This window comes from Oenanthe melanoleuca, chromosome 1, assembly GCF_029582105.1.
Source record: "Oenanthe melanoleuca isolate GR-GAL-2019-014 chromosome 1, OMel1.0, whole genome shotgun sequence".
Taxonomy (NCBI): Eukaryota; Metazoa; Chordata; class Aves; order Passeriformes; family Muscicapidae; genus Oenanthe; species Oenanthe melanoleuca.
In genome coordinates, this window is record NC_079333.1 from 51,566,293 (window position 1) to 51,588,552 (window position 22,260).

At 39.8% G+C, this 22,260-nt stretch overlaps 1 protein-coding gene across 4 annotated transcripts in view; it reads right to left on the bottom strand.

Moving 5' to 3' along the window:
• RNASEH2B (ribonuclease H2 subunit B) overlaps nucleotides 1–20,829 on the bottom strand; it is a 42,466-nt gene extending 21,637 nt beyond the window's left edge. For 3 of the 4 annotated variants that reach the window (XM_056498108.1, XM_056498083.1, XM_056498098.1), the window contains exons 1-5: nucleotides 20,696–20,829; nucleotides 9,598–9,669; nucleotides 6,587–6,694; nucleotides 4,283–4,359; nucleotides 1,602–1,722 (exon numbers count right to left, since the gene is read on the bottom strand). In XM_056498108.1, the coding sequence (XP_056354083.1) occupies nucleotides 1,602–1,722; nucleotides 4,283–4,359; nucleotides 6,587–6,694; nucleotides 9,598–9,669; nucleotides 20,696–20,756 (439 nt within the window). In that variant the 5' untranslated portion in view covers nucleotides 20,757–20,829. The remainder of the gene's footprint in view (nucleotides 1–1,601; nucleotides 1,723–4,282; nucleotides 4,360–6,586; nucleotides 6,695–9,597; nucleotides 9,670–20,695) is intronic. The other variant, XM_056498089.1, reaches the window with a different exon arrangement.
• Nucleotides 20,830–22,260: the final 1,431 nt, after the last annotated feature.

Sequence of the window (22,260 nt, forward strand, 5' to 3'; positions counted from 1 at the left end):
GCTTAAATACTTTTTAATGGAAATACCTGTCACTTCATTAGAAGGCAAAAGGGGTTTTGCATTTCAGATGCAGGTGTCCTACAGAAGCCTTCTTAAAAGTCAGAACTCACCCAAAGAAAGATTGTTCAGTCCAAATGACACAAAATGTAACTAAATGTTTCTGTAGGTTCTTTTGGAAATGCAGGAGGAATAGTAATATTAGTCCACAATTATGTGTTTATGTAAGCACATAATTCCAACTACTCCAGTCCCAAACAGAATGTGACAATAGCCTTGCCACCTAGATTTTCTGCTCCCCTGTGAAAGTAAGCATTGTCAATGCAAATGTGTCCTGCTCTGAAGCTCAAATGCAACTTCCTTACTGCACATGCACTACATCAAACCCAAATTACTTAAACTTGTGCACCTAAATTAACTTACAGTTTCTGCCCCCCACACTTTAACATTCTATAGCGAGGAGGAGGTCGGGTCTTTTATTTAGCAGATTTTATTTTTTCATCACCTTTTCTTAGCCACTTCCCAATTATCTGTAGATCATCAAAATATTTCTTCTTATATATATAAATATATCAATGATAAGCATCAGCTTGCTCTGTGAAAGCAAATTCTTAATGTTTGTAGCTTCCAATCTGTCTTTTAACTTGAACCTCAACTCCTTGGAGGAGCTCTAGTGCACAAATCAGAGCTTACTAGTTTTGCACTTGGTGGTGCAAAATATTCCTGTATGTTCTCCTGTAGATCTCCATGTGCATGTAGGGAAATCTCCATTTCCTATCACGGAGTAAGCAAGCCTAAACAGAATGCTGTTTAAGGATCCGAAAATAAAAACTGAGGTCTTGCACATTTTGCATATCTGCAAACCTGCAAAAACAATGTCATGTGCCTGCCCCTTCCCTAGAAAGCATATATTGTCCTCAAATAAAATTAAAGTCCTCACACCAAAGAGAATTCTGAACAACGGCTGAGGAAACTATGTACAGAATTAACAGCTTGCTAACTTTTTCCATTTGAGTTTTCTCTCTCATATACTTATGCATCCCAATCAATTTTTGTATTTTAAAACAATTAAGTCTTTAAGCTTAAACCCACAGCACTAAATTATGCAGAGCCAGAAAACTTGTGTTCTCCTTTCTCAGCAGCATATTTATTCTTCTCCAGCTTTTTTCTACTTATTGTTTCAATGCTTTGTGAAAGGATGAAAAAAAGTAAGATGGGCCACTTCCACACCAGACCATCCTACACTAAATAAAGAATTTAGAGAGATGTAAAATTCTCATGCAAGTCAAAGAGAGTTCACAACATATAAAAAAACATCAAAAGCCAGCTCTGATTGGTTTATCATTTGTATGACACCTAGCAACAAGACTGCATGGGTTTTTCAGAGTTGCAGCAGAAAATCTGAGATCTATACATTTCTACTCACAAGACTGCAATGACAAGCTCTAAGCCTAAGCTTCTGTTTTTAAAGTACAGCTGTGTCCAGCACTTTGGTTATTTGGTAAAGCAAAGAACAATATTTAAATCCATTTTGTAATGAGGTGACACTAACAAATTGAGTAGCTTTTTTTTTTTCCTCCCTCCTCCCTACCCCTTTTTTTCACCTTTTTCTTCTGTTATGTGCTGTATGTACTGTTTAACATCTGCACACTTCAGCAGCAACGGGCAGCTAGGGTATTCTGAGTCTAGCACAACTTGATCAAGTGGCTGGAACTTTCCTTGCTGCTGAAAATACATCAAAGGGATTACAAAAGCATTACTAAAATGTTAAGACACATATATACACACTACACATATGTATATAAATATATATGCATGCAATGGCCATAGTTTTAAAATAAAGGATTTAAAGAAGATCGTATTTTGAACGGTAACACATGACACATTCAGAAAATGATTACAAAGAAAGCTATAAATATTTATTTCAGACCAGTAAATACCTGCAAAATGTTGAACTCTTCAAACACTGCACTTAAAAGGCCACATTTAAAACAACATGGGGAGAAACTAATGTGAAGTACAGCGGGATTTTTTGGAAGATGACATAAGACACAGTAGTCAGCATGTGCCAATAGTGTTTTAGACCAAAACCTGTTGGATTAAGCCCAGTGTCATAACTTCCATTCAAATTTTGCTTTTCCTTCCACAAAGATAAATCTCAAAGGAGCAGGGCAGCTTCTGGAACACAGTATTAACCTTTCACCTCTGCAAAGTCAATTCCAGTTTGGCCAGAATAGGAATATAAAGTGATTTTGGCACAACTTAAGTAGCCCCACACATGACAGAACTATCAAACAAATTCTGCCATTGCCAAACAATGCATAATCATTCAGCATGGTTTGGCACAACTGGCAACCTTCCCTTTGGAAAGATCCTTTAGTGCATCAGTACAAAGACTCTGTGAGCTTCTAATGCTTAGAGAGTGTATGGTCTCTGGAGCCAAGGCTGAACTCATTATACCGGTCAGCATGAAAAAAACCATTTGGGGTACACTGCTTTCATTATTAATTAATTCTCTTGCCAGACACTCGGAGGCTTAATAAAAGTAACCATCTATTGTTAAATCACAATAAAAACAAGAAAAAAATCCCAAACAAAAACACAAAAAGAAGAACTAAGAAAGTATTTAAAGGGTTTTTTCTCCTTAAAAGGGAAAAGGCACAATAACTGTGGCAAAAAGAAGTTAAGAGACACAAAAATAAAACTACAATAAACTTTTTCTTATAGATAACCTACCTGCTTGTGTCCCAAAGCAAGACAGCTGCATTTACATCATGCATGGGCACAGAGCCTAACCCAAGAAAGGTGCTGTATAGGAGATGGCTCTGCTCAGAGACACACCAAGCAATTCTGCCTCAAGCAACCCTGCCTCATACTATCAAAATCAAAGTACAGTGCAAAAGATGATTCTATAAAATCCAGTGATATCCATTAGTTCAAGCTGAAGTGACTGTGCTGCATTCAGGCTGACCTTGCCATGAGACTGTAGAATATACTAACTTAGGCAAGGCAATGCAGAATGCATTTGCCCTTTTTTAGGACCCAGAACAGTTCTATGCATTTATCTGGCAGCATGCCTGGCCTTGAAAACCAGAACACCTAGAAAACACTGTACTGAAGAAGTGAAGGGCAGCACAGGACTCTTGCTATGCACAGAAACAGCAGCAGTAGCTGTCCTTTACTCAGGCTATCTCAACACCCCTCCACATAAAGAGAGCAGATTTACTACTTCCCTACTTGAAGCTTGGTATAAAGCTTTCAAAGGAATGATGAATTCAGAGTGCAGTGCCCAGGGAACAAGCTGAACTACTTCTGGAATGACCTTTCCTGATGGACCATCCTGACCACAGAAATACAGAATATATCTACACGCCCTGTATCTTAAATAATTAAAAAATCATTACAGAACAGTAAGTTACTATTACAAAGATATAGGAAAACTTTATATCTTCACAATAAAAAAATTGTTCTGCATTCTCCACTTGCAATCTAAAGCAGAAAATAGCAAGCAACCTTGTAAAAATTCTCTTAGAGCAAAAACTCTTAGGATGTATTAAGTGAAACCATTGTCTCCACAAAACAAAACAAACAAGTAAAACAACAACAACAACAACAACTCAACATTTCAATTTTATTTTGTGCTCTTTTTTTCACAGGCTGCTTATAAAAAACCAGAAAATTTCCCTATGAATTTTGATGTATTTCAGAAATTTAAGTGAGGATTTGCTACACAACTGCTAAACCAAGGAAGACATTTTTTAATTACCAAATCTATGGATACTTGATCCTCCCATTGCTCTTCCATGATATGGCATCTCTAAAAATGTTGTTTCAAGTTCAAACTGCCACAGAAATGTTCCTCTTTCCTCCTCTATAGCATCCCAATTTTGCTTTCTTTTCCCTTTCTTTCCCAAAATAACCATGTTACTGATGCCTCAGAAAGGGCACTAGTTTGTTCTGATTTGATGACATATCAGCATTTTAAATTCAATAGTTCTGGGACAGATTCTCACAAAAAGACAAAAGATCCTCCTCTCTTAAATAAGAAGGTGATTAGTGCTTGTTGAGATTGAAAGCTGATACTTGCACCATAATTCACCGACCAAAAAACTTGATGCAAACAAAAATACTTCTAGGTATTAAGATAATTCTGCTTTAAATGCAAATTAAATTTCCATTATTATGAAAGCCACTCTTTGTAAAATTAACATAACTTCTGCAGAATTGAAGTCAGAAATAATGCTTTCTCCTGAGAATTCCAGAGAAAAAAATAAAGCAGGCTTACCTCTTTGTCTGCCTTTATGAGGTAGTAAAGTATCAGAAATAAGGGGTCCATTGGTGTAACAAACAGCAGGCGTCCATCTAGGTGACAGACATGCAGAAGTAAGCTTACAAAATAAATTTTTGGAGCTTTAGGACTTTTTTAGGAAAATGAACGACATTTTTTTGAGTAAGTATCCCAGTATTTTAATAAAACAAACAGAAAAATTGTATTTGTAATTTTATATTAAAAATACAGACATAACTCAATTCTCTACCCTGTCAAACCAAAGCAAAAGCTCCACTTCAGGACTTCTGCTTCATGTACTCTGAACTTTGCCTTTTTTCTGGATTGCATTAAAACCAGCAAAATTGAAGCTGCCCTCTGTTGGCAGATTTGGGGGCAATAGAAATTGGTTTGGGATACCAGAGATATTTAGCAATACTCCACCTCTAACACTGGGCAAGGCAACAGTGCTCTGGCAGAAGACAGGCAGGACAAGAAAAAATTTCAAGGGCTAGGCAAGTGAGAACTGCCTTCATCTATAAAGGAAGAATTTGATGCAGTCCACTAATGGAACAAAATAAACTTAGATCAGAAAACACGGCGCAGTGTGTTGCATTCAAGATTACACACAAAGGAAGAACTTGGTCTCCCATTGAAACAGACACCTCTGCCCATCTGGAGTTCATTGCAGGACAATGGCTTAGTCAGGGTTTTTGTATAACTGCAGATAATTGAAAACAATGTAACATCAAGGAAATTCACTAATGACACCAAATAATTGATGACAATTTGACAGTAATTAGCAAACCAAAAGCAAATAATAATAAATTTTTTTGTTTGTTTTAAATCACATGATGAAGATAATTAAAGAAAAGGAAACCCTACTATGATAACCCTAAAACTAACAAAAGATCACGTGGGAAGAATGTGGTTTGGGCAAAGCTGATATCCAACCTACCATGTGTATTACCAACATGATGCTCCATGTGAGACAAAGCAAGCATCAGGACTACTTACAAACACAAAAGCTTTGATACCAAAATTGGAAGGAAAACACTCCACTAGCCACTTTCTCAAAGCTTCCATTTAAATGCTTTCCACCAAACCTCCAGGAAGAATTATTTTTGTTTGTTCTAAAGATTCAGACTCACCAGAGGTGTATAAAGACCTCTACCCTTCTCTGCAGACAATCAGATAATTTGTTTTAACTGCAAAGACACAGATTTTTTTTATATTGCTCTTCTGACTGCTTCAGAGATAAAGCAGCCCTAACATTCAGGAACAATTTTTCCACTGTATTTTTTAAAGAAAATTCAGAGCATGATTTCTTAAGGCAACTGTTTCCCAAGGGCCAAAATAAAGGTTAGAAAGAGAATACAATGTGGACATAATTGGGAGCAGGGAGCAGACCTAGTCTGTTGGCTCACCCCCAAGACAGAGCAAGGAAAAGCTCAGAGACATACTGCTTGCATTGCTTTATGTGCCTGCAGAGGATGTTTAAAAGTTAGCACACACTTTGGGATATTACTGTTAAAGAAAGTGTATGTCTGGAAGGGTTGCTTTTATTTATTACTATAAATGGACTTTTCTCTAATGAAAGGGAATAAAATAAATATACCTTAATCTCCTGAATTAACAGTTAAGGACGTGCTGGTCTGTGGACAAGCTGGCAGAGAAACACTGCTACAATAACATCCTTACTGAAAAGGGATTGTGAAAGCCGTCACAAGCAAGTTACACAAGTTTCCTCCTCATTTTCAGAAAGGTGAGCAGGATCAGAGAATGTCCAGGATAGTACAGACCAGCTTCAGACAGCAGGCCTCTCCTGAGAACCCAGCACTTAGGCTGGGGACTACAGAGGTAATTTAAAGAATGCAAGACCATACATTGCAGTGCTTGGAGCTCTAACACACCACTTTGCTCAGCTAGCTAAGGCCATCCAGTCCTTTCCTTTCCTTCCCATAGGATAATACATACTAACTTACACAGAGGACTTGCTGGTGTGATTGACAAGGAAAGCTGACTATTTTATGGCACTTCAGTTTAAACACAATTGAATTCCTTATCCCTCCTTCCCCCTTCAGAAAATGACAAATGAACATCTGTCTAATTGAGGCTGCCAAAGGCAACCTTTTAAAGAGAAATGACAAAGCCCCCAGCCCTGGTTAAATCCACATGGCAAATGAGTCTATCAGGTGGTGATATGATGCAGAATGTCTCACACAACTAGGAAAAACACCTGTAAATTTACTAGAAGAGAGAGGGAAAGTCTGTGTACAAACATTAGTTAAAGATGGGGGAAAGACACATTATCCAACTCACCCTGTTGAACAGTCTGACCTACAAACCAGGAACGACGTTCCTCATGAAAAGCTTTTACTTCAAACAGCTGCTGTGCACCACTATTGAATAAGTAAAGGGTTGCTTCTCCTGTTGAAAAGAAATCTGGTTTGTGTTTGTAAGCTTTCAGAAAAATCAAAAGAATACCCAATATGTTTGAAGAATGTGCCTTATATACATAGACACACAAACATACACACAGTCTACATAAACTCACTACAAAGAGAGCTCAGACAAAAAACACTATTATATACAGATGTTCACTTACCAGCTCTATAAACGAAACTGAATTTGAATCAATAAATAAGATGTGTGAATAGCTCATCTTACAACACAAAGCCTTTGATCCAAACCCAAATCAAAATCACTCAAAAAATCAGCTTTTTTTTCTGCAGTGAAGGGGGAAGGTGGAAAACAAGAGAATTCCCTCTCCTTCCATCATGTTTGTCTTGAGGATATCAGACTCTGGGTTAGGGGAACAAAAGTCTTAAACCTTTCATGGACAATTTGAAATACTCTTTTTTTTTTTTTTGTGCCCCAAAATGGATTGTGATGATTCTGTATGGGTGGACATATAAAGTAAACAAGGAAGTAGAAGAAATTGGTTTGAAATGCCCATCAGAACCTTAATAGTCGGGAAAGGAAAGTGAAAGCTTTATTTTAGGTCATCCCATAACACAGCTCTGCTATTTCACATTAGTTTTGGGTTACAATGAAAGGGTGACAAACACATTGCAAACAGGACTGGCTTTTTCCATATCTGAAATGGGAAGTTGCCACAACTACAGAAGCAGCCACTGAAATGCGGTCAGCTGAGTCTGTTGGCTGCTTCTATCTTGGTTATCAATCCATCTACAAGAAACAAGAGCAACTGCAGCAGGGCTGTCCTGCTCAGAGCACATAAATTGCAAAGCTGCAGTGACTTGCAGATTATGGGCTGGCTCAGAGATGCCTTAGTGAAGCCCTGAAAGCTGACATCAGCATTGCTCTTCTCAGTCTGCAGACACCCCCAGGTGCAGAGGGAGGTCAGCAAAAATGAGCAGACACATGAAATCCCAAAAATTACTGATAATGCATTTTTTCCCCTTTATCCAGAAGGCTGACCAGATGTTTAACCTCACTTAAGGATATAATTTCAGTACTCTGATAATTTTTCTTTTGGGTAGGGGAGGAGAGGAGCAACGAGTAGTCATAAGAGGGAGCAGAGGTTTCAATCATTACCATGTGCACCCTCAACAAGGGTCTGCACCACAGTTTGATCAGCACCATATCAAACTACTCAGAGAAGTGCTGACTGAACAAGAGTCCCACCAGTACGTGTGCTAACTAAATCCAGTAGTGAGCTGTGAAATCCTGGGAAAATTTCCCTTCTTATTACCTAAGTACTGCTCCCTAATTTATGTCATTATGCTAAAAGGACAGTGGCCACAGGTTCCCTACAGTATTGTTAGACAGGAGCTCCAGGGGATCAACAGAGAACCCAGGCAACCTTGCTCACAACTTCACTGATGTTTCTTGTGGTACTTCCAAACTGCAGTCTGATCCTCCTTTATAGTCTTTGTAAAGGATAGAAATTTTGTCCTTTTTACCTCTCTATACAAAGGACGAAGCATGCTTTTATTTAATAAAGGGTTTAGCATGGATTCTACAGTGTGCTGAGTCCTTCAGTGCTTACTTATACAGTATCTGGCATTAACAATTCATTTATTAGAGCTGAAGCTAAGGAAAATACATTAATAGTGTGTTCTCAATTCTTCCATTTTCAGACTCTATACTTATAACAGGCTACATGATTGAAAGTCTATGCAGGCCTATAAATAAGGTCCTGCAAATTCTAAAGGAATACACCCAGGCAATCACTGCAGTTAGGTTTTCCCCAGAAAACTTTCCCAAGATGTCTGATTCTACAAGGTAAACAGATCTCTTTTTACACAGAGAAAAACAAATTAACATCTATGCTTTTAAAAACATAAACGACAAAGCCAATATGCTACAGCAGGAAATAGTAACACAGGTGGAAAATAGATGGGGCTTTATATTCCCACAGTAAATCTGAGCAACCAAGAAGCAGGTAACATGATGAATACATGATTTAACATTCTGCAGTATTATTTTTGACAATTTTTCAAGAACAAATATGGCTCCTATATTGTGACACTAAAATGCATCTGAAGACTCAGTTATACACATATATGTAAATACATATAACTATAAGCAGTCAATTTCAGACCAAAACCATAAAACTTTAATCTACAGAAAAGAAATGCTTAGGCAAAGAAAAATATCCAGCATGAAAAATGTTTTTCAAACAGAATGTTAACCCTAATATAGGCTTACTGCAAGTTTCTGTTGCAGTATTATACACTGCAATTATTAATTAATCAAAGAATAATTACAAATCCTTGACAAAAAGAACAGTCTGACTAGAAGAAAGTAACTGTGGGATGGTGGTGTCATTGTACTGCCTGCATTTGCTGGTTTTTCCAATGTATTTTGAATTCAAAGTGCCTCATCCTCCATTAAGGAGAAAACAGACACCATGACCTGGGCAGGAAAAGAAAATTAGATTTAAAAATGAAAAGACCCAAAAAGCTTGGTAAGTACAACTGAATCACTTCTTCTAACTCTATTTATTTTATAGCATAAGATGAATGCTGAGAAGCCTAAATTTGGATTTAAAAAAAAAAGCTTGGACTCAACACCCAACACTGTAAGCTCCCCAAAACTAATGCACTTAAAAGCAGAACTTAAATTACACCCCTTTTTTTGTGCTGCCAGCATTCCTGATGAATAAACAGTTCAACCAATTAAAATTATAAAAGAAATCCTAAATGTTTGCACAGCATTAACCATCTGGCATAACCAGCAGTATCTTTGGCACTTAAGACCTGTACCTATCATCATTATTTCAGCTTTGTGAAATACGAATCTTCTGGTGGTGGAGAAAATCAACCAGAATTTGAACAGGCTCGTGTCAGAGTTCCAGAACTTGCCTGTGCTTGGGTTGCGCAGTTTTGCAAACAAGGGTTCGCTGTCAGGTGCCTTCGGGGGGTCAAGAGCAGCCTCTGTAGGGGGAGAGGAAAAAGTCATGAACATGTAAATTGTGAAGTATTTCACATCTGCTTCTTCAAGACATTCAGAATTAATTGGATTGACACTTTCTGAAAACACACACACACATCTGCCTAAAAATTATATGCCTCAGCCCAAATTCATCCTACCTGATCAAGGCACTTAAATCATAATTCCAGACTTCCTGGCACTCTCTATCTGTCACAGGAAAGATATGCACCTGGGGATGATTTAGATTTTGAAAACCACTTCCCTCTAGAGAGCCTTCAGGCAAGAGAGCTTCTAAATTTGACATCCCAGTTAAGCAAGATGAACTGATATGCTACTCTGATTAGTCACAAAGACAATGAGAATGCTTTGGTTAGTTAGGCCAAGCACAATGTGGACATTAAAAAAGTGCAAAAGGTAAAACACACATGGGAAGAAACTATCCTTTAAAGCCTTCATGAAGTTAGATTATGCAGGAATTAGCCTATTCTAGTTGTTACTTCTGTGAAAAACATGCACACTTACTTATCTCTTATGAAACTTGAAAAATAAACTACATTTAATTCTCCCCACCAAAAAAAAAAAAAAAAAAAAAAAGCTGAGAGAATGCAGCACCTCTGGCTGAAGCCCCTTACAGTTATTCTCTTTCCTGTATCTTTGAACAAACAGAAGACAAAAAGCAGAGCCACAAAAGTACAATTTTTTTCTGTGAAACTGAAAAAAGAAGGAAACAGCTACCACAAGGACACTGACTCAAGTACAAAAAAACACATCTATAAGTATCCCCAGTCTATAAGTATCCTCAGTTAATTATATTCTAGCCAAGTTATCTTTGCAGGGAAAGTCTAACTTACATTTATGAAAACAACTTCCCACATCTCAGTAAAGAGCATCATGACAGCATCATCTTTCTTAGCTTGCACACTGCCAGTTCTGCCCCAATTCCTTTCATACAGACATTCATCAGAGCAAGGAAAATTGCTAAAACATTTCACATATATAATGAGTATCCAGACCCCAGAGAACGGACTGACAGTGATCAGGCTGATGTTTGTGTTATGGTGCTGCTGAGGAAAGCACAGAGGAGCAGAAGAGGCAGACTGCATGATTATTCAAAGGAACAGAAGCGCCACACTGTCCTTCCCCTTTCAGTAACATCAACAGGTTTGGGAAGAGGGAACTGGCACAATTCTTTGGCAAACAGAGAAGTAGGAACAACCAAAAGTAGCTGTCCTTCACCCTGGCTGCAAGAGCCAAAATATCTAGAAAGGACAAGTGGACTTCTCACACTTGGCTGTTCACTAACATCTCAGGGGCAAAACAAAAAACAAAAACAAAACAAACAAACAAACAAACAAAAAAAAAAAAAAAAAAAAAGAAAAAAGAAAAAGAAAAAAGTAGGCCCAAATAACTCTCAACTTTCATATCCACTCATTGTTATTCAGCTGTGTCCCCAACAGAAGTTGGCTAGATAAAGACATTTGCAGGACACAGAAAACAACTGTGTTCAGTGATAAAAGTGTTGGAGGGTAATAATTCTCAGAGTTGTTCAGAGAATTTAAAGTAATTTTCTTCCCTTCAATACTGAGCCTTCAGGTGGCTTGAAAAAGTGCTTCAAAAAGTTTCAATATAAGTTGAGGGCTTTTAATGGAAAAAGTCCGTATTTGCTAACCAGACTTGCTTCATATGCTGATACATAAACACATGGTTGTCAAGCTACATTTGCCCTGGCAAAGGCGTCTTTCCAATTTCTAGAGCTGTGTATATTTCAATCTTGACCACAGTTTAACATTAGTGTATTTTTTGTTACTTTTTAAAACACTGAAGTGATTAATGATAGTGAAAGAAACACACTGCATGTGTTTACTTTGATGTGTTTCACATGAACATATTAAAATATACACAGTAAATGTGAGTTTCAGAATTTAAAACAAAAAGCAAAACAAAAAAAAACCCCAAAGGAACTTTCAGTGCTCACTTGCTCCGCTTTCTTCATGCATAGATTGATGAACACTGGGAATGAGTCCAGCTGAGCCTGAAGTTGCATCTTGTCAGCAATTAAGTCAACAATCCTTCCTAATTTTTTGCAGGTTTTAATGACATTTGCATCTTTACTGGGTTGAGATGTTCTCTTCCTAACCTGCTAGTAATGCACTGAATTTATCCATCTCTGCTAAGCCCAGGAGACAACTATAGGGATATAGTCTCCCTTCTCTTCCTCATCAATCCTCCACTTTCCCAACCCAGATGACCACTCTCCTTCATCCATCCAGGCCTGCCCCATGCTATGCCAGGCTCAGCATCCTCTACTGTGACCCCTGGCTCTGCCAGGAGCTCTTGCCTTGTGAAGAGCAGCACAGCTCTGCCCACGGAGCTCTTTGGTGCTCCAAGGGGTTCCCCATGCACAGAGGGCAGCAGGGATCAAACCCTAACAAACAGTCCAAGCTGCAGGCTGCTGTCCCAGTATCTCATGGTGATGGGATCAGAGTATCTGTCACACTCTCCACACAGATGACACAGAAAGTAGTTTGTCTGAAGGGACATGAACACACACAAGGAGAAGGGAAGGATGAGGCAAAGGAAAAAGTGGTTTCTTGAAGTTTCTTTTATGTTCAATTTCCTCAAAATGTAGGCAGTATTCTACTCAATTTCCAGGGGCATCTGAAGTATATTTTTTTATAGATTGGCTTTATTACATGTCAAGTTGGCAGACAAAAAAAGAGGTAATTGGGAGAATGCCCGCTTGGAAAACTGGATGCAGTATTAATATGGCCTTAAGGGCAAAGAAGGCCCTATTTATCTGAATTTAAATACTTCATGACTAGGAAAATGCTGAGCAAGGGATTTTTGATGTTAGGTGTCCAAACCTAACTTATTTGTGTTCTGGACTTTAGCCATGAAAGGTAACTGGATTTCTTTAATGCCATTACATTTATCAGTCCCTGCATTTCTGCAAGGATCTCTTATAGCTAAGTAAACACAGACTTCTTAAAAAGCAGTACTGTAGCCATTTTCTAGCAAAACTGAAAGTTAAACTAGATTGGAAATTTCTTCTTCAATTTTAAGGTTCACCTCCAGGTAAGAAATCATCTTACAGAAAATAAAAAAAATAAAAAAGTAACATTACAGCAGGAGCTGTTTTGTTAAATTCTAAAGGAAAACATCAGATAATTACCACTATGTTTAATATACCAGTTCCCATAGCCCAGCCCTGAAAAACTTGTTCATCTACAAGAGTACTTGGGGGGAGAGAGGCAAGACCTTTCTGAACAGTATACTCTCTACCAACAGTGACCCACAGTCAGGTCAGCTAACTAACATGTGCCATTACAGCATGGTTTTCTCCTAGGACAACATACACTACAGTGATACAAAAAACTGATAGAAGAGTACAGAGGGGAACAATTAATTCTGTCTCAAGGAGGCATCTCAGCCACCAAGTCACTCTTTAAACTGCCTGGGAAGACAGAAGGCAGACACTTCCAGGAGGCAGCTGAAGAAAAGGAGAAAATATTATTGTTTTGTGGAGGTCAGACATACAACCAGGCAAATTCTACAAAATACATAAACACAAATAAGTGAAAGTGAATCAGCTTTCAAAGGATTTCTGGCAATAGTTTCTTCCACAATGGATAGATATGAGGCACTAATGAATCTGGCCATTAAAACAAAAAAGCATTACCTGGTACAGTAACATAAATAAATTGAAAAACAACATAAAACTCCCACTAAGAGCTATGAAACTGTTATGGATGATGCAAAGTCTATTCAACTTCTCTTTTAAAAAATGCTTATAGAATACTATATATAACAGACTAATATCAAGTTTATGAGATTCCCATGAAAAAAACTGCCAGCCAAGCAAGCAAAAAAGCTGTAAATATGTGTCAAATGCATAAGAGGAAAAAACCCTCTGAGAGAACAAATTTCCCAACAGCCACGATCCTGCAAAGAAAAAGGACTATTTAAGCCTGGAAATATAAAGTTTCCATTTAAAAACAGATATTAAACCATACGTCACCTACACAAGTCTTTTCCATTCCCTTCTTAACTTCTAACTGTGCATGAAGGGTGTGTCAGATGGAGATATTATGATGGAGCCCATTAAACAGACATTTTATTAAAGACTTTAAATTATGTAGCCCAAGGGTACAGATAGGTTAGATCTAATAAACGTTTTATTTGTGCTCCTTTTAGAATCTCGACCCTCAAGAAAATGGCTTTAATTCAGTGTCCATGTCCTTTGTTGTGCAGCATGCCCTGAAAAAAGCCCAGTGAAAAATAATAAATAAATCCAGTACTTTGTATCACCCAAATTTTTTATCATTTTTCTGAGTTACAAGGTAATTAAATGCAAGCATAATAAATGAATTCAGGCATGCACAGATTGAAGATTCAGTTTCATAAATGGCTTCAAAAGATCCAGAGATCATAAGCCATAGAAAAATCTTGGGGTCCCCAACACTGCTCCCTTCTTGTTTTGCATCTCTGGTGCTTTTTTCTACCATAACTAGCAACCTCATGGCCCCACAGCAGGTTAGCTCAGGTCACTCATCCAGCTGAGAAGTAACCAGCCACAAAGAAGAAGTAAATAACTTTCAATTCTATCAGTAAGCTCACTGGAGTAAGAGACAGAAGCCACAGGAGTTGATGGTATAGAATACACCCTATTCCACATGTGACACATGAAATAGAAACAGTGCACAGGAAATAGAAAACCAGATCATACATTAATTTACAGAGTTGAGAAAGCAGGAGACGAGCCACAGGTCTACATTGTTGCTTCCTTGACTCACATTACTCAAGGGAGCTTTGAACAGAACACCTATTGATTAACCTCTGCAAACAGCCAATATTTTGCAGGTGCTTACATAGAGGGTATGGGTTTGTACTTGCCCACACTTGATTTTTGGAAATAATCTTAATTGTTATTCAGTTATGTAAAGTTGATGTTACCTCACCACCTTTTACTGTACATAGTACTCACTTCAGTAAGGGGACTTTTGCCATGCCTATTGTAAAGACAAAATTATTATCAGTTTGGTAATCGTGGCATTTATTATTTGGGGCCCTAAGGAAACAATGTTCAGTGTGATATAATTTAGAACATTCTACAATAAAACACAGTATCTAAAAATGACACTGTTTTCTATCTTGACCACAACTCCAAAAAAAAAATGTTACTTGACACTTTGAATGGTCTTTTGCTCCAGGACACAGCTAGGCAATACAGCTAAATTTTAAGACTTAACCCTGAGAGCATCTTTTGCCTTCCCCTTATGCTGGCACAATTCACTTCTTAGCCAAAAAAAAAAAAAAAAAACAACCGAAAAACAAAACATGTTCATGGACTCACTAACAGCAATGGACAGTACTAATTTATCCATTACTGGAGTCTAGATGCTCAGCAGAATGTGCAGAGTTTCAGCTGAATAAAGGGGAGGTCAGTCTTGAGAAGTCCAGGAACTGGTTATCACTTGAAAGGATAAAAAACTACAGACTTCCCTTCTCAATATTTATAGGGTCAGCACTGGTGCAGCTGTATTACTGGCTGAATCAGCCCTATTCTCATATGCAAAGAGGCCTAAGTTGGCATAAGTTGGTCTCTTCCAAGCCAGATGGCAGAAAGCAGAAGTGGGAGATGGTGTTACACATTAAAACATCTCTTTTCAGTTATTTTATTTGCTATGCTTCCTTCTGGCTCCTTAGCTTGCCAGTTATATCTCCTTTATTCACAGCAGAGCTCAGTATGCCTTTTAGGAGATGACATGTAAGAAACAGTGCAAATTACCTGCAGGCAAAAGGCTTTGTTCAGGAGATGCAAATGCCAGTTTAGGGCGAGTTTTAGTAAAATATGCCCACAGAGTGCTAACTTCTAAAATAAGCATATTCACGTTAAAATTAAAAATGTATATAAACATGTGCACATATTTTATATAGGCTTTCTGATATTTTGATTCAGCTGCTAAAAAAAAAACCCTTATCTGTTTATTGCAAACATTATTTCCAAGTTCTTTACCTAGATTATTCTGGAAAGTATTAATATTCAATTATTCTGCTCAATTTTGACACTCATTACAATTTTTTCATTCAAGCACCCTAGCAGTCCAGCAGCGTGACCTGTTTCATAGCAGAAAAAGTGATTTTTTTTTTTTAAACACTAAATGAAAGCATGTATCAAAGTGCAAGGCTGGAAAAAATGTTAATTCAAAACCAGTCTACTTCTGCTTTTAAAGCAAACTACTTTTACGAATTAAGTATTCCACAGCTTCTTTCACTATGACACCTTCTCTCACAATGACCCAAAATTTTCAAGTCAAATACTTCCTCGGTTACTGCATGGAGACAAAAGTTCCTTAGTCTCAACTGAAAGGATGGAGGATTAATTTAATGTGTGCTGATACCCCATGGTTTGGCATCACAGTCCATTTATTTCTGCCTCCATTTGACTTTTGGCATATATGAGATTTGTTCAAACAATTTGCCAAGTCTAATGTGAAACTGCTCCTTTTATTTTTTAATAAGTAATTCCTAAAAATAATAGGATTGTTAAATTTCCCTCCCCCATTGCAAACCTTCCAGTTCTATGCATATGGCAGTTCCCATAAAACAATAAAAGAGCTAATCAATTTACTGTTTAAGAAAACAGCAGACAGAAAAAACATGCTCAGCTAAACTTGTCTAGCTCAGAAAAATAAAGGTTGAGAATAATTTTCAGCATGCAGCTAACCCATATTATTTTCCTAATACAGGCAAAGACAGAACATATTAAATACATCAGTCTTAACTTTAGATGTAGAGTGGAACAACACCCTTCGAAAACTGCCTTCAATTCCTGACCTCTTTGCTAAAACCAGTGAAGGATATAAATAGTTCCAGTTCTAACATAACACCTATCCCTGAGGAATGCTGAAAAAGAGACTGTCCTTCACACCAATCCTGTTAAGCAGCTGGTGTGATTTTGGTAAGACTGGTTTGAAATCATTACATAAGAATGTTTATTTGTTATACAGAGCCCAGATCACATCTATGTTGGACACAGTGACTTTACCACAGTATTTGAGAGTTTTCCAAAGCCCTGCCTTTAGATTTAAATAGCCCTAAAATTAAAAAACTTTAGATTCCGATAGCCCTAAAATACTACTGGGTCTCAACAGTATTTCTCAGTCTAGAAAATAACTTCTAGCTCTTATGATTTTCAGAGAACACATAAAAAATGGTAGTTCCATGGGCCCAGTTCAAAAGGCAGGTAGAAATTTCCTACATTCACATTAAAAAGTAGCAGGATTTTTTTTTTTTTTAAGCACATGGATACTCAGCAAATACAGAGAGAATCTGTTCTATGAAAGCACATCATTAGTAACTTTGTAGCCGTGAGAGAGCCAAAGTGTAATCCCCAGAAGCTACTACTCTTGTATCGGTGCAGTAGCTAGACCAACACCAGAAAGCCAGAACAGGAATTTCTACATTCTCACGGGTAAAGAGTTTGGATACATGGGTAATGTAGCAGCCTTGATTATCTAACTACCACTAGAAATGCAGGAAAGCACTATCTGGAAACTCAGCCATCCACCAATGAAGCCCGTGTGGTCCTCCAGGACTCATTAGCACTTGGGTGTCTCTGTACCATGGCTCCTCCAGAACTCCAGATTCGGGAGGTCTTCTTAACCATGGACGTCAACTACTCTGCACAAAGCTAGCTCAGGTCCACATTTCCAGCCAAGCTAATAAAAGCCCCTGGAACATGGAGCACAGCACAGAAACACCCAAGTGGGTCTACACAGAGCCAGCTTGGTCCATCAGGACTTATTAGTTCAGACACTGTCTGAAAGCAGCTGCACTGCAACGCTGGTTCTGGAAACAGCAGAGATGTGTTAACATGGCACAGCACTTGAACTAATAAACTGCTAGTTCTGAGCCCAGCCTGCCCCAGGCTAAATCTGGTGCCTATATATCCTCTGCACAGTTAATCTGCAACTGCAGGAACGGCACAAAGAGTTGACTCTATTTGAAGCCCAGCATGCACAGCTTTATTGCTACCAACCTGACCAAGTTTTCTGTCTTTTCATCTTCCTCCACAACAACCAATCCTTCTATCTACTCTTTTCCTGTTTGTTCATTGTTTTCTCTCCTGGCCACTCACATCCATTTCTCAGCCTTTCAGTATACATCCCCAGTAAGGCTGCACAATGAACATCAGCAGCTTCCAGCCTTTCTGGAGTGATTAACATGGTTACCACCCTCTTCTCACCCTGAGCAGCACTTCCTATCTCCTCTCCCACACTTCTGGCTTTCCACTTTGTCCTGCCCTTGGTGATTGAATCCCTAACCAAGGAACCATTACACTTACAAAAACAAAACAAAAATATGATTCTGTTTGCATGTCAAATTGTCCTGTCTTCATGGAAAAAAGCAAGTATCAGCAGAAATACCATCACAAGACCTCTCACCAGGCCAAGGGCAGGCTACCATCTCTAAAGGTAAAATTTACTATCTCACCTAGAAGTTGCTTAGCAGTCACCTCAGATATGACTGTCTGATATGAGGCTCTCCTTTTTCCTTCCTACTTGGACTTCCCTTTGTGCAATTCTCCCATGCCAAACAGCCTGAGTCTCCTGGTGTGGCAGAAGGGCTGGTGAGGGCAAAGACTGCCCCAGTCAACCCTGCTTCCCCTCCCCACCTTCACCCACCTCTACAAACCATCCAAAGTTAACTGCTGAGCATAGGGCTTGTAGCTCTGTCCTGTGGTGCACAGGCATGAGAGGACTACTAATTACCAAACTTTTACAGTACTGGACAGAATTAATCACTAGCTACAGAAAGTGACAGTCTGTCCCTCTAAAAACAGTTCACACCATTGGTAAAAAACCCACTCTGACTGCATTCCTTTAGCCAGAATCACAACTTCAACACAGAGCATGTGCAGTTCTACCTGACAGAAGAGACTCCTCATTTCTGATCTGCTTCCAGAACACTGAAACCAATACAAAAACTACAAAACCAAAAACAAAACTGAAATTTGTCTCGTCAGTCATCACACATGCTCTGAATGGCAGAGCAGCAATTTATTGTCCATGTAATATAACAGCATATAAATGTGTATTTAAACAAGCAAATTAGTAGTAATTTCATAACCTTCAATACTAAAGCAGACAAGCTTTTTTTAGTAGACTCAGGAACAAATAGCATTGAGCTCACGTGCAGAAACAGATCCTGTACTTATTTGCACCAGCTGGTTTTATAACACCATACAGGTATTATGAAGATATAGATTGTCATATGAATAGAATTTCACTGTCACAGAACATTTTTGCTCTAAATCCAACTGCAACCATCTTCATTCCTGAAAGTAATCAGGTCTTCCTACTACACATTCTGCTAAACAGCCAATGAAAAATTTCTGAGATTCATTCAACAGAGCAGTTATGAAATGCCAGATTCTGAAAAGTAGTAACAGGTTAACTTTAAAAAGCTTTTCTGAAAATAATGCTACAACAAAACTAAAATCGTGAAATATTTCATTTGGCTGGCAAGTCTCATCAGCTGTGGAGTTCTGAATTTATCAGCTACAGACTTCTTTAAAAAATCACTATGCACTTTGAAGTTCAACTAAGGCTTAATAAACTTTCTTACAGGTCTGGAGTACTACATAAATTTTGTCAGAGCTGTGCTGGCATAATTGGTAATACAAACTGTCTGGCTTCATGAAAGTTACAAGCTCTGGCTCCAATCCTGCAAACACTTACTGGAGAATTTAACTTACTGCACAGAACTGACTACTCATGCATAAGCGAAGCATATTTGTAAATATTTGCACAGTATGGACATCTGTTGGCATAGCCAGTCATTTGATACAACATTCAGCTTTAAATCCTAGTCTGAATAGAGTCAATATTAAAAAAAGGAATTCCTCACTTTATAAATTCCTTTTGTAGGTATTAAGCATGTCAGATACCAAAGGGTGGCACCGAAAAGTTAAAACTAGAGGAAGAGAGGGATCAGTGAAATCATAACAATTGGTTCTGTTTCTCATGTAACTAGAGAAGCCTGGTTTCTTACAGGCACATGCCTCAAGATTGAGGTTCCTGCCTCATTTTCAATCTTTGCTGAACGAATCTCTTGCTATACCTTTCCTTCAGTGGTGCAATTTACAGCATTTCTCACATCACCACAGGCAAAGCTCAGAAAATTACTCCAAAGAGCTCCTGCTTTTTATTAGGTTTGGTTATCAACACTTTTAAGTTATGGGCGAGCTTAGAAACAGCCACACTACAAAGTTGGCCCACAGATAACCATGGAAGTCGCATTTCCTTAAAAACCAAACCAGAAAAAGACACATATGTCTCCTTCCTCCTAATGTCTTGGCATTTGAACACATCCTGTTTCACTCGTCCTCTTTGAGAGCTAAACATGTTGTGATCTGTTTGTTTAAACCTGATTCTAGGCAGAAATACATGTAAAGGAGCTAAAGCATCCTCCCATTGATTCAGCGCTGCAGGGGAGAGAGCAAACCTCCTCTACAATATGGATATATATGTATGGATATACACATCTGCACCTGCAGAGCTGCCATGTGGAGCTCTGCTGCTTCAGAATAAAGAGTTGAGGAGATCTGGCTTAGGACTGAATTCTGTTTGACAGCTGTGGCTTAGGACACTGAAAGGTTTCCTCAAAAAAAATACAGGGACTGAGGGGATGGAGGCAAGGCGGGCCGCCAGCTCCGGGGAGGGGACAGCGAGACCCCACTAGGGACATCGGTGGAAAAACCCTCCTGACACACACAAATCAAACGCACGGATCCAGCGCGGGAAACGGGGTTCCTGGAGAAGGGAGGGCGGGCACCGTGCGGGCCTGGCGTGCAGGCCGCGCCTCAGCCCTTGGCACAGCCGGGCGGGCCCGGCCGCACGCAGCAGCCCCGGCACCCGCCCCAGGCCCCGGGAGAGGCGCCCGCCTCCTGCCCGAGCCGGCCGGGGGGGGAGCGCTCGGCGCTGCGGCAGAGCCGCCCGCCCGCGGAGCGACCCCGCCGGTTACCTGGGGCAATGAGCACCCACTGCGCGGGCTGCGCGCCCGGCCCGCTCCGTGCGCCCGGCATGCTCCGAGCGCCGCCACCGCGCACCGCCGCCGCTGCCGCTCCCGCCGCCGCCGCCGCAACATGGCGGGCGGGGCGGGGCGGGGCGGGGCGGGCCGCCGAGGGAAGGGAAGGGGCCGGGCGGAGCGGAGCGTGGCCCTGACTCGGGCCGGGAAGGGAAGGGGCCGGGCGGAGCGGGGCGCGGCCCTGACTCGGGCCGCTCCGCCTGTTCCCTTTCCCATTGCACGCAGGGAGAGCGCCGGGCAGCCGCAGCCACAGGCCCCCGGTGGGGAGGCCTCTCCTGTGTCCCACCCCTTAGAGGTAGGGTGAAAAGGAAGAGATGAGTTAAAGAGGGGCAGAGAGGGAGAAAGAGGAAAAGAGAGGAGAAAAGAGATCAGCAGTCCTGATTCCAGCATTGGTCTGGCTGACGGTCCTAGGAGCCGCTGCCCAGGCTTGTGCGGGGTAGTTTCCTGAAGACAGGTTTCTCACTTTCCATGTAAATTAGTTTCCAAGTGCAGTCCGATCTTTCAGATCGTTCCGGAAATGGGTCAAAGGCTTTGGGGGGCTTGGGTGGTCTTAATCCCCCTGTACAGTCCATGTCTTAGCTTCATCATTCCAGTGCTTAAACTGTACACTGTGTTACGCTCATCTCTGGGTGTTTGTCCAGGAGAAGTGCTGCCCTAGATCGGCATGGCCCCCTTCTCCAGCCGCATCTTGTCAGTACTGTGGTAGTTAGCTCTTTCTAACAGTGTGGCAGGGCTTGACACAAACGGCACAAACTGAAGGAAATTCCATTTAAACATAAGAAGATGTGTCTTTAGTGGAGCAGGTTGTCCTGAATGACCGCGGCGTCTCTGTCAGTGGAGGTATTAAAGACCAGGCTGGGTGTTGCTCAGGCCCTCTGTAGAGGTGCCTGCCACCCTTGGCCATTCAATGGAACCTCAGTCCTGCAATGCTGGTCAAGAGCAGAGCCACATTTCTCTCATATTCTCCCATCCTACCCGGAGTGCAACATGATCCTGGTAAATAGGTTCTTTACCTCCAGATCACACTGAGGAGCCATAGCCACAACACTAAATTCATATTTTCATGCACATGTATGTAAACTTGGCTTTACCCACACAAGACTGAATTGATGGCCACCTTCCCAGAGATTTAGGAATAAATATTATGTTATCAAAAGTATTAAAGTATACATATCAATTGTAAATCTCAGAGATATGAAACAAATATTAAAAACATACTGACATCTATTCCCTGAAACAGAGCAGAACTAACCAAGGCCAGCATATGCAAAACAGCTGAGCTGATGTAAGGCTGAAAAAAAATAATTTCCTGAAGTCTGAGCATATACCTTCATCACTGAGATTACATTAATCTAAATTTGTTTTATTTTAATTTTTCTGCCTTTTTTTTCCACTGATTGAAGTAAGGCAAGATTTAAGTGCCAAAGACCTCACTGCACCATGTGTTTTGAAGTCCCCAGAGAAATCACTTGCTCTCAGAGTGATTGCAATCTGCTGTGGCG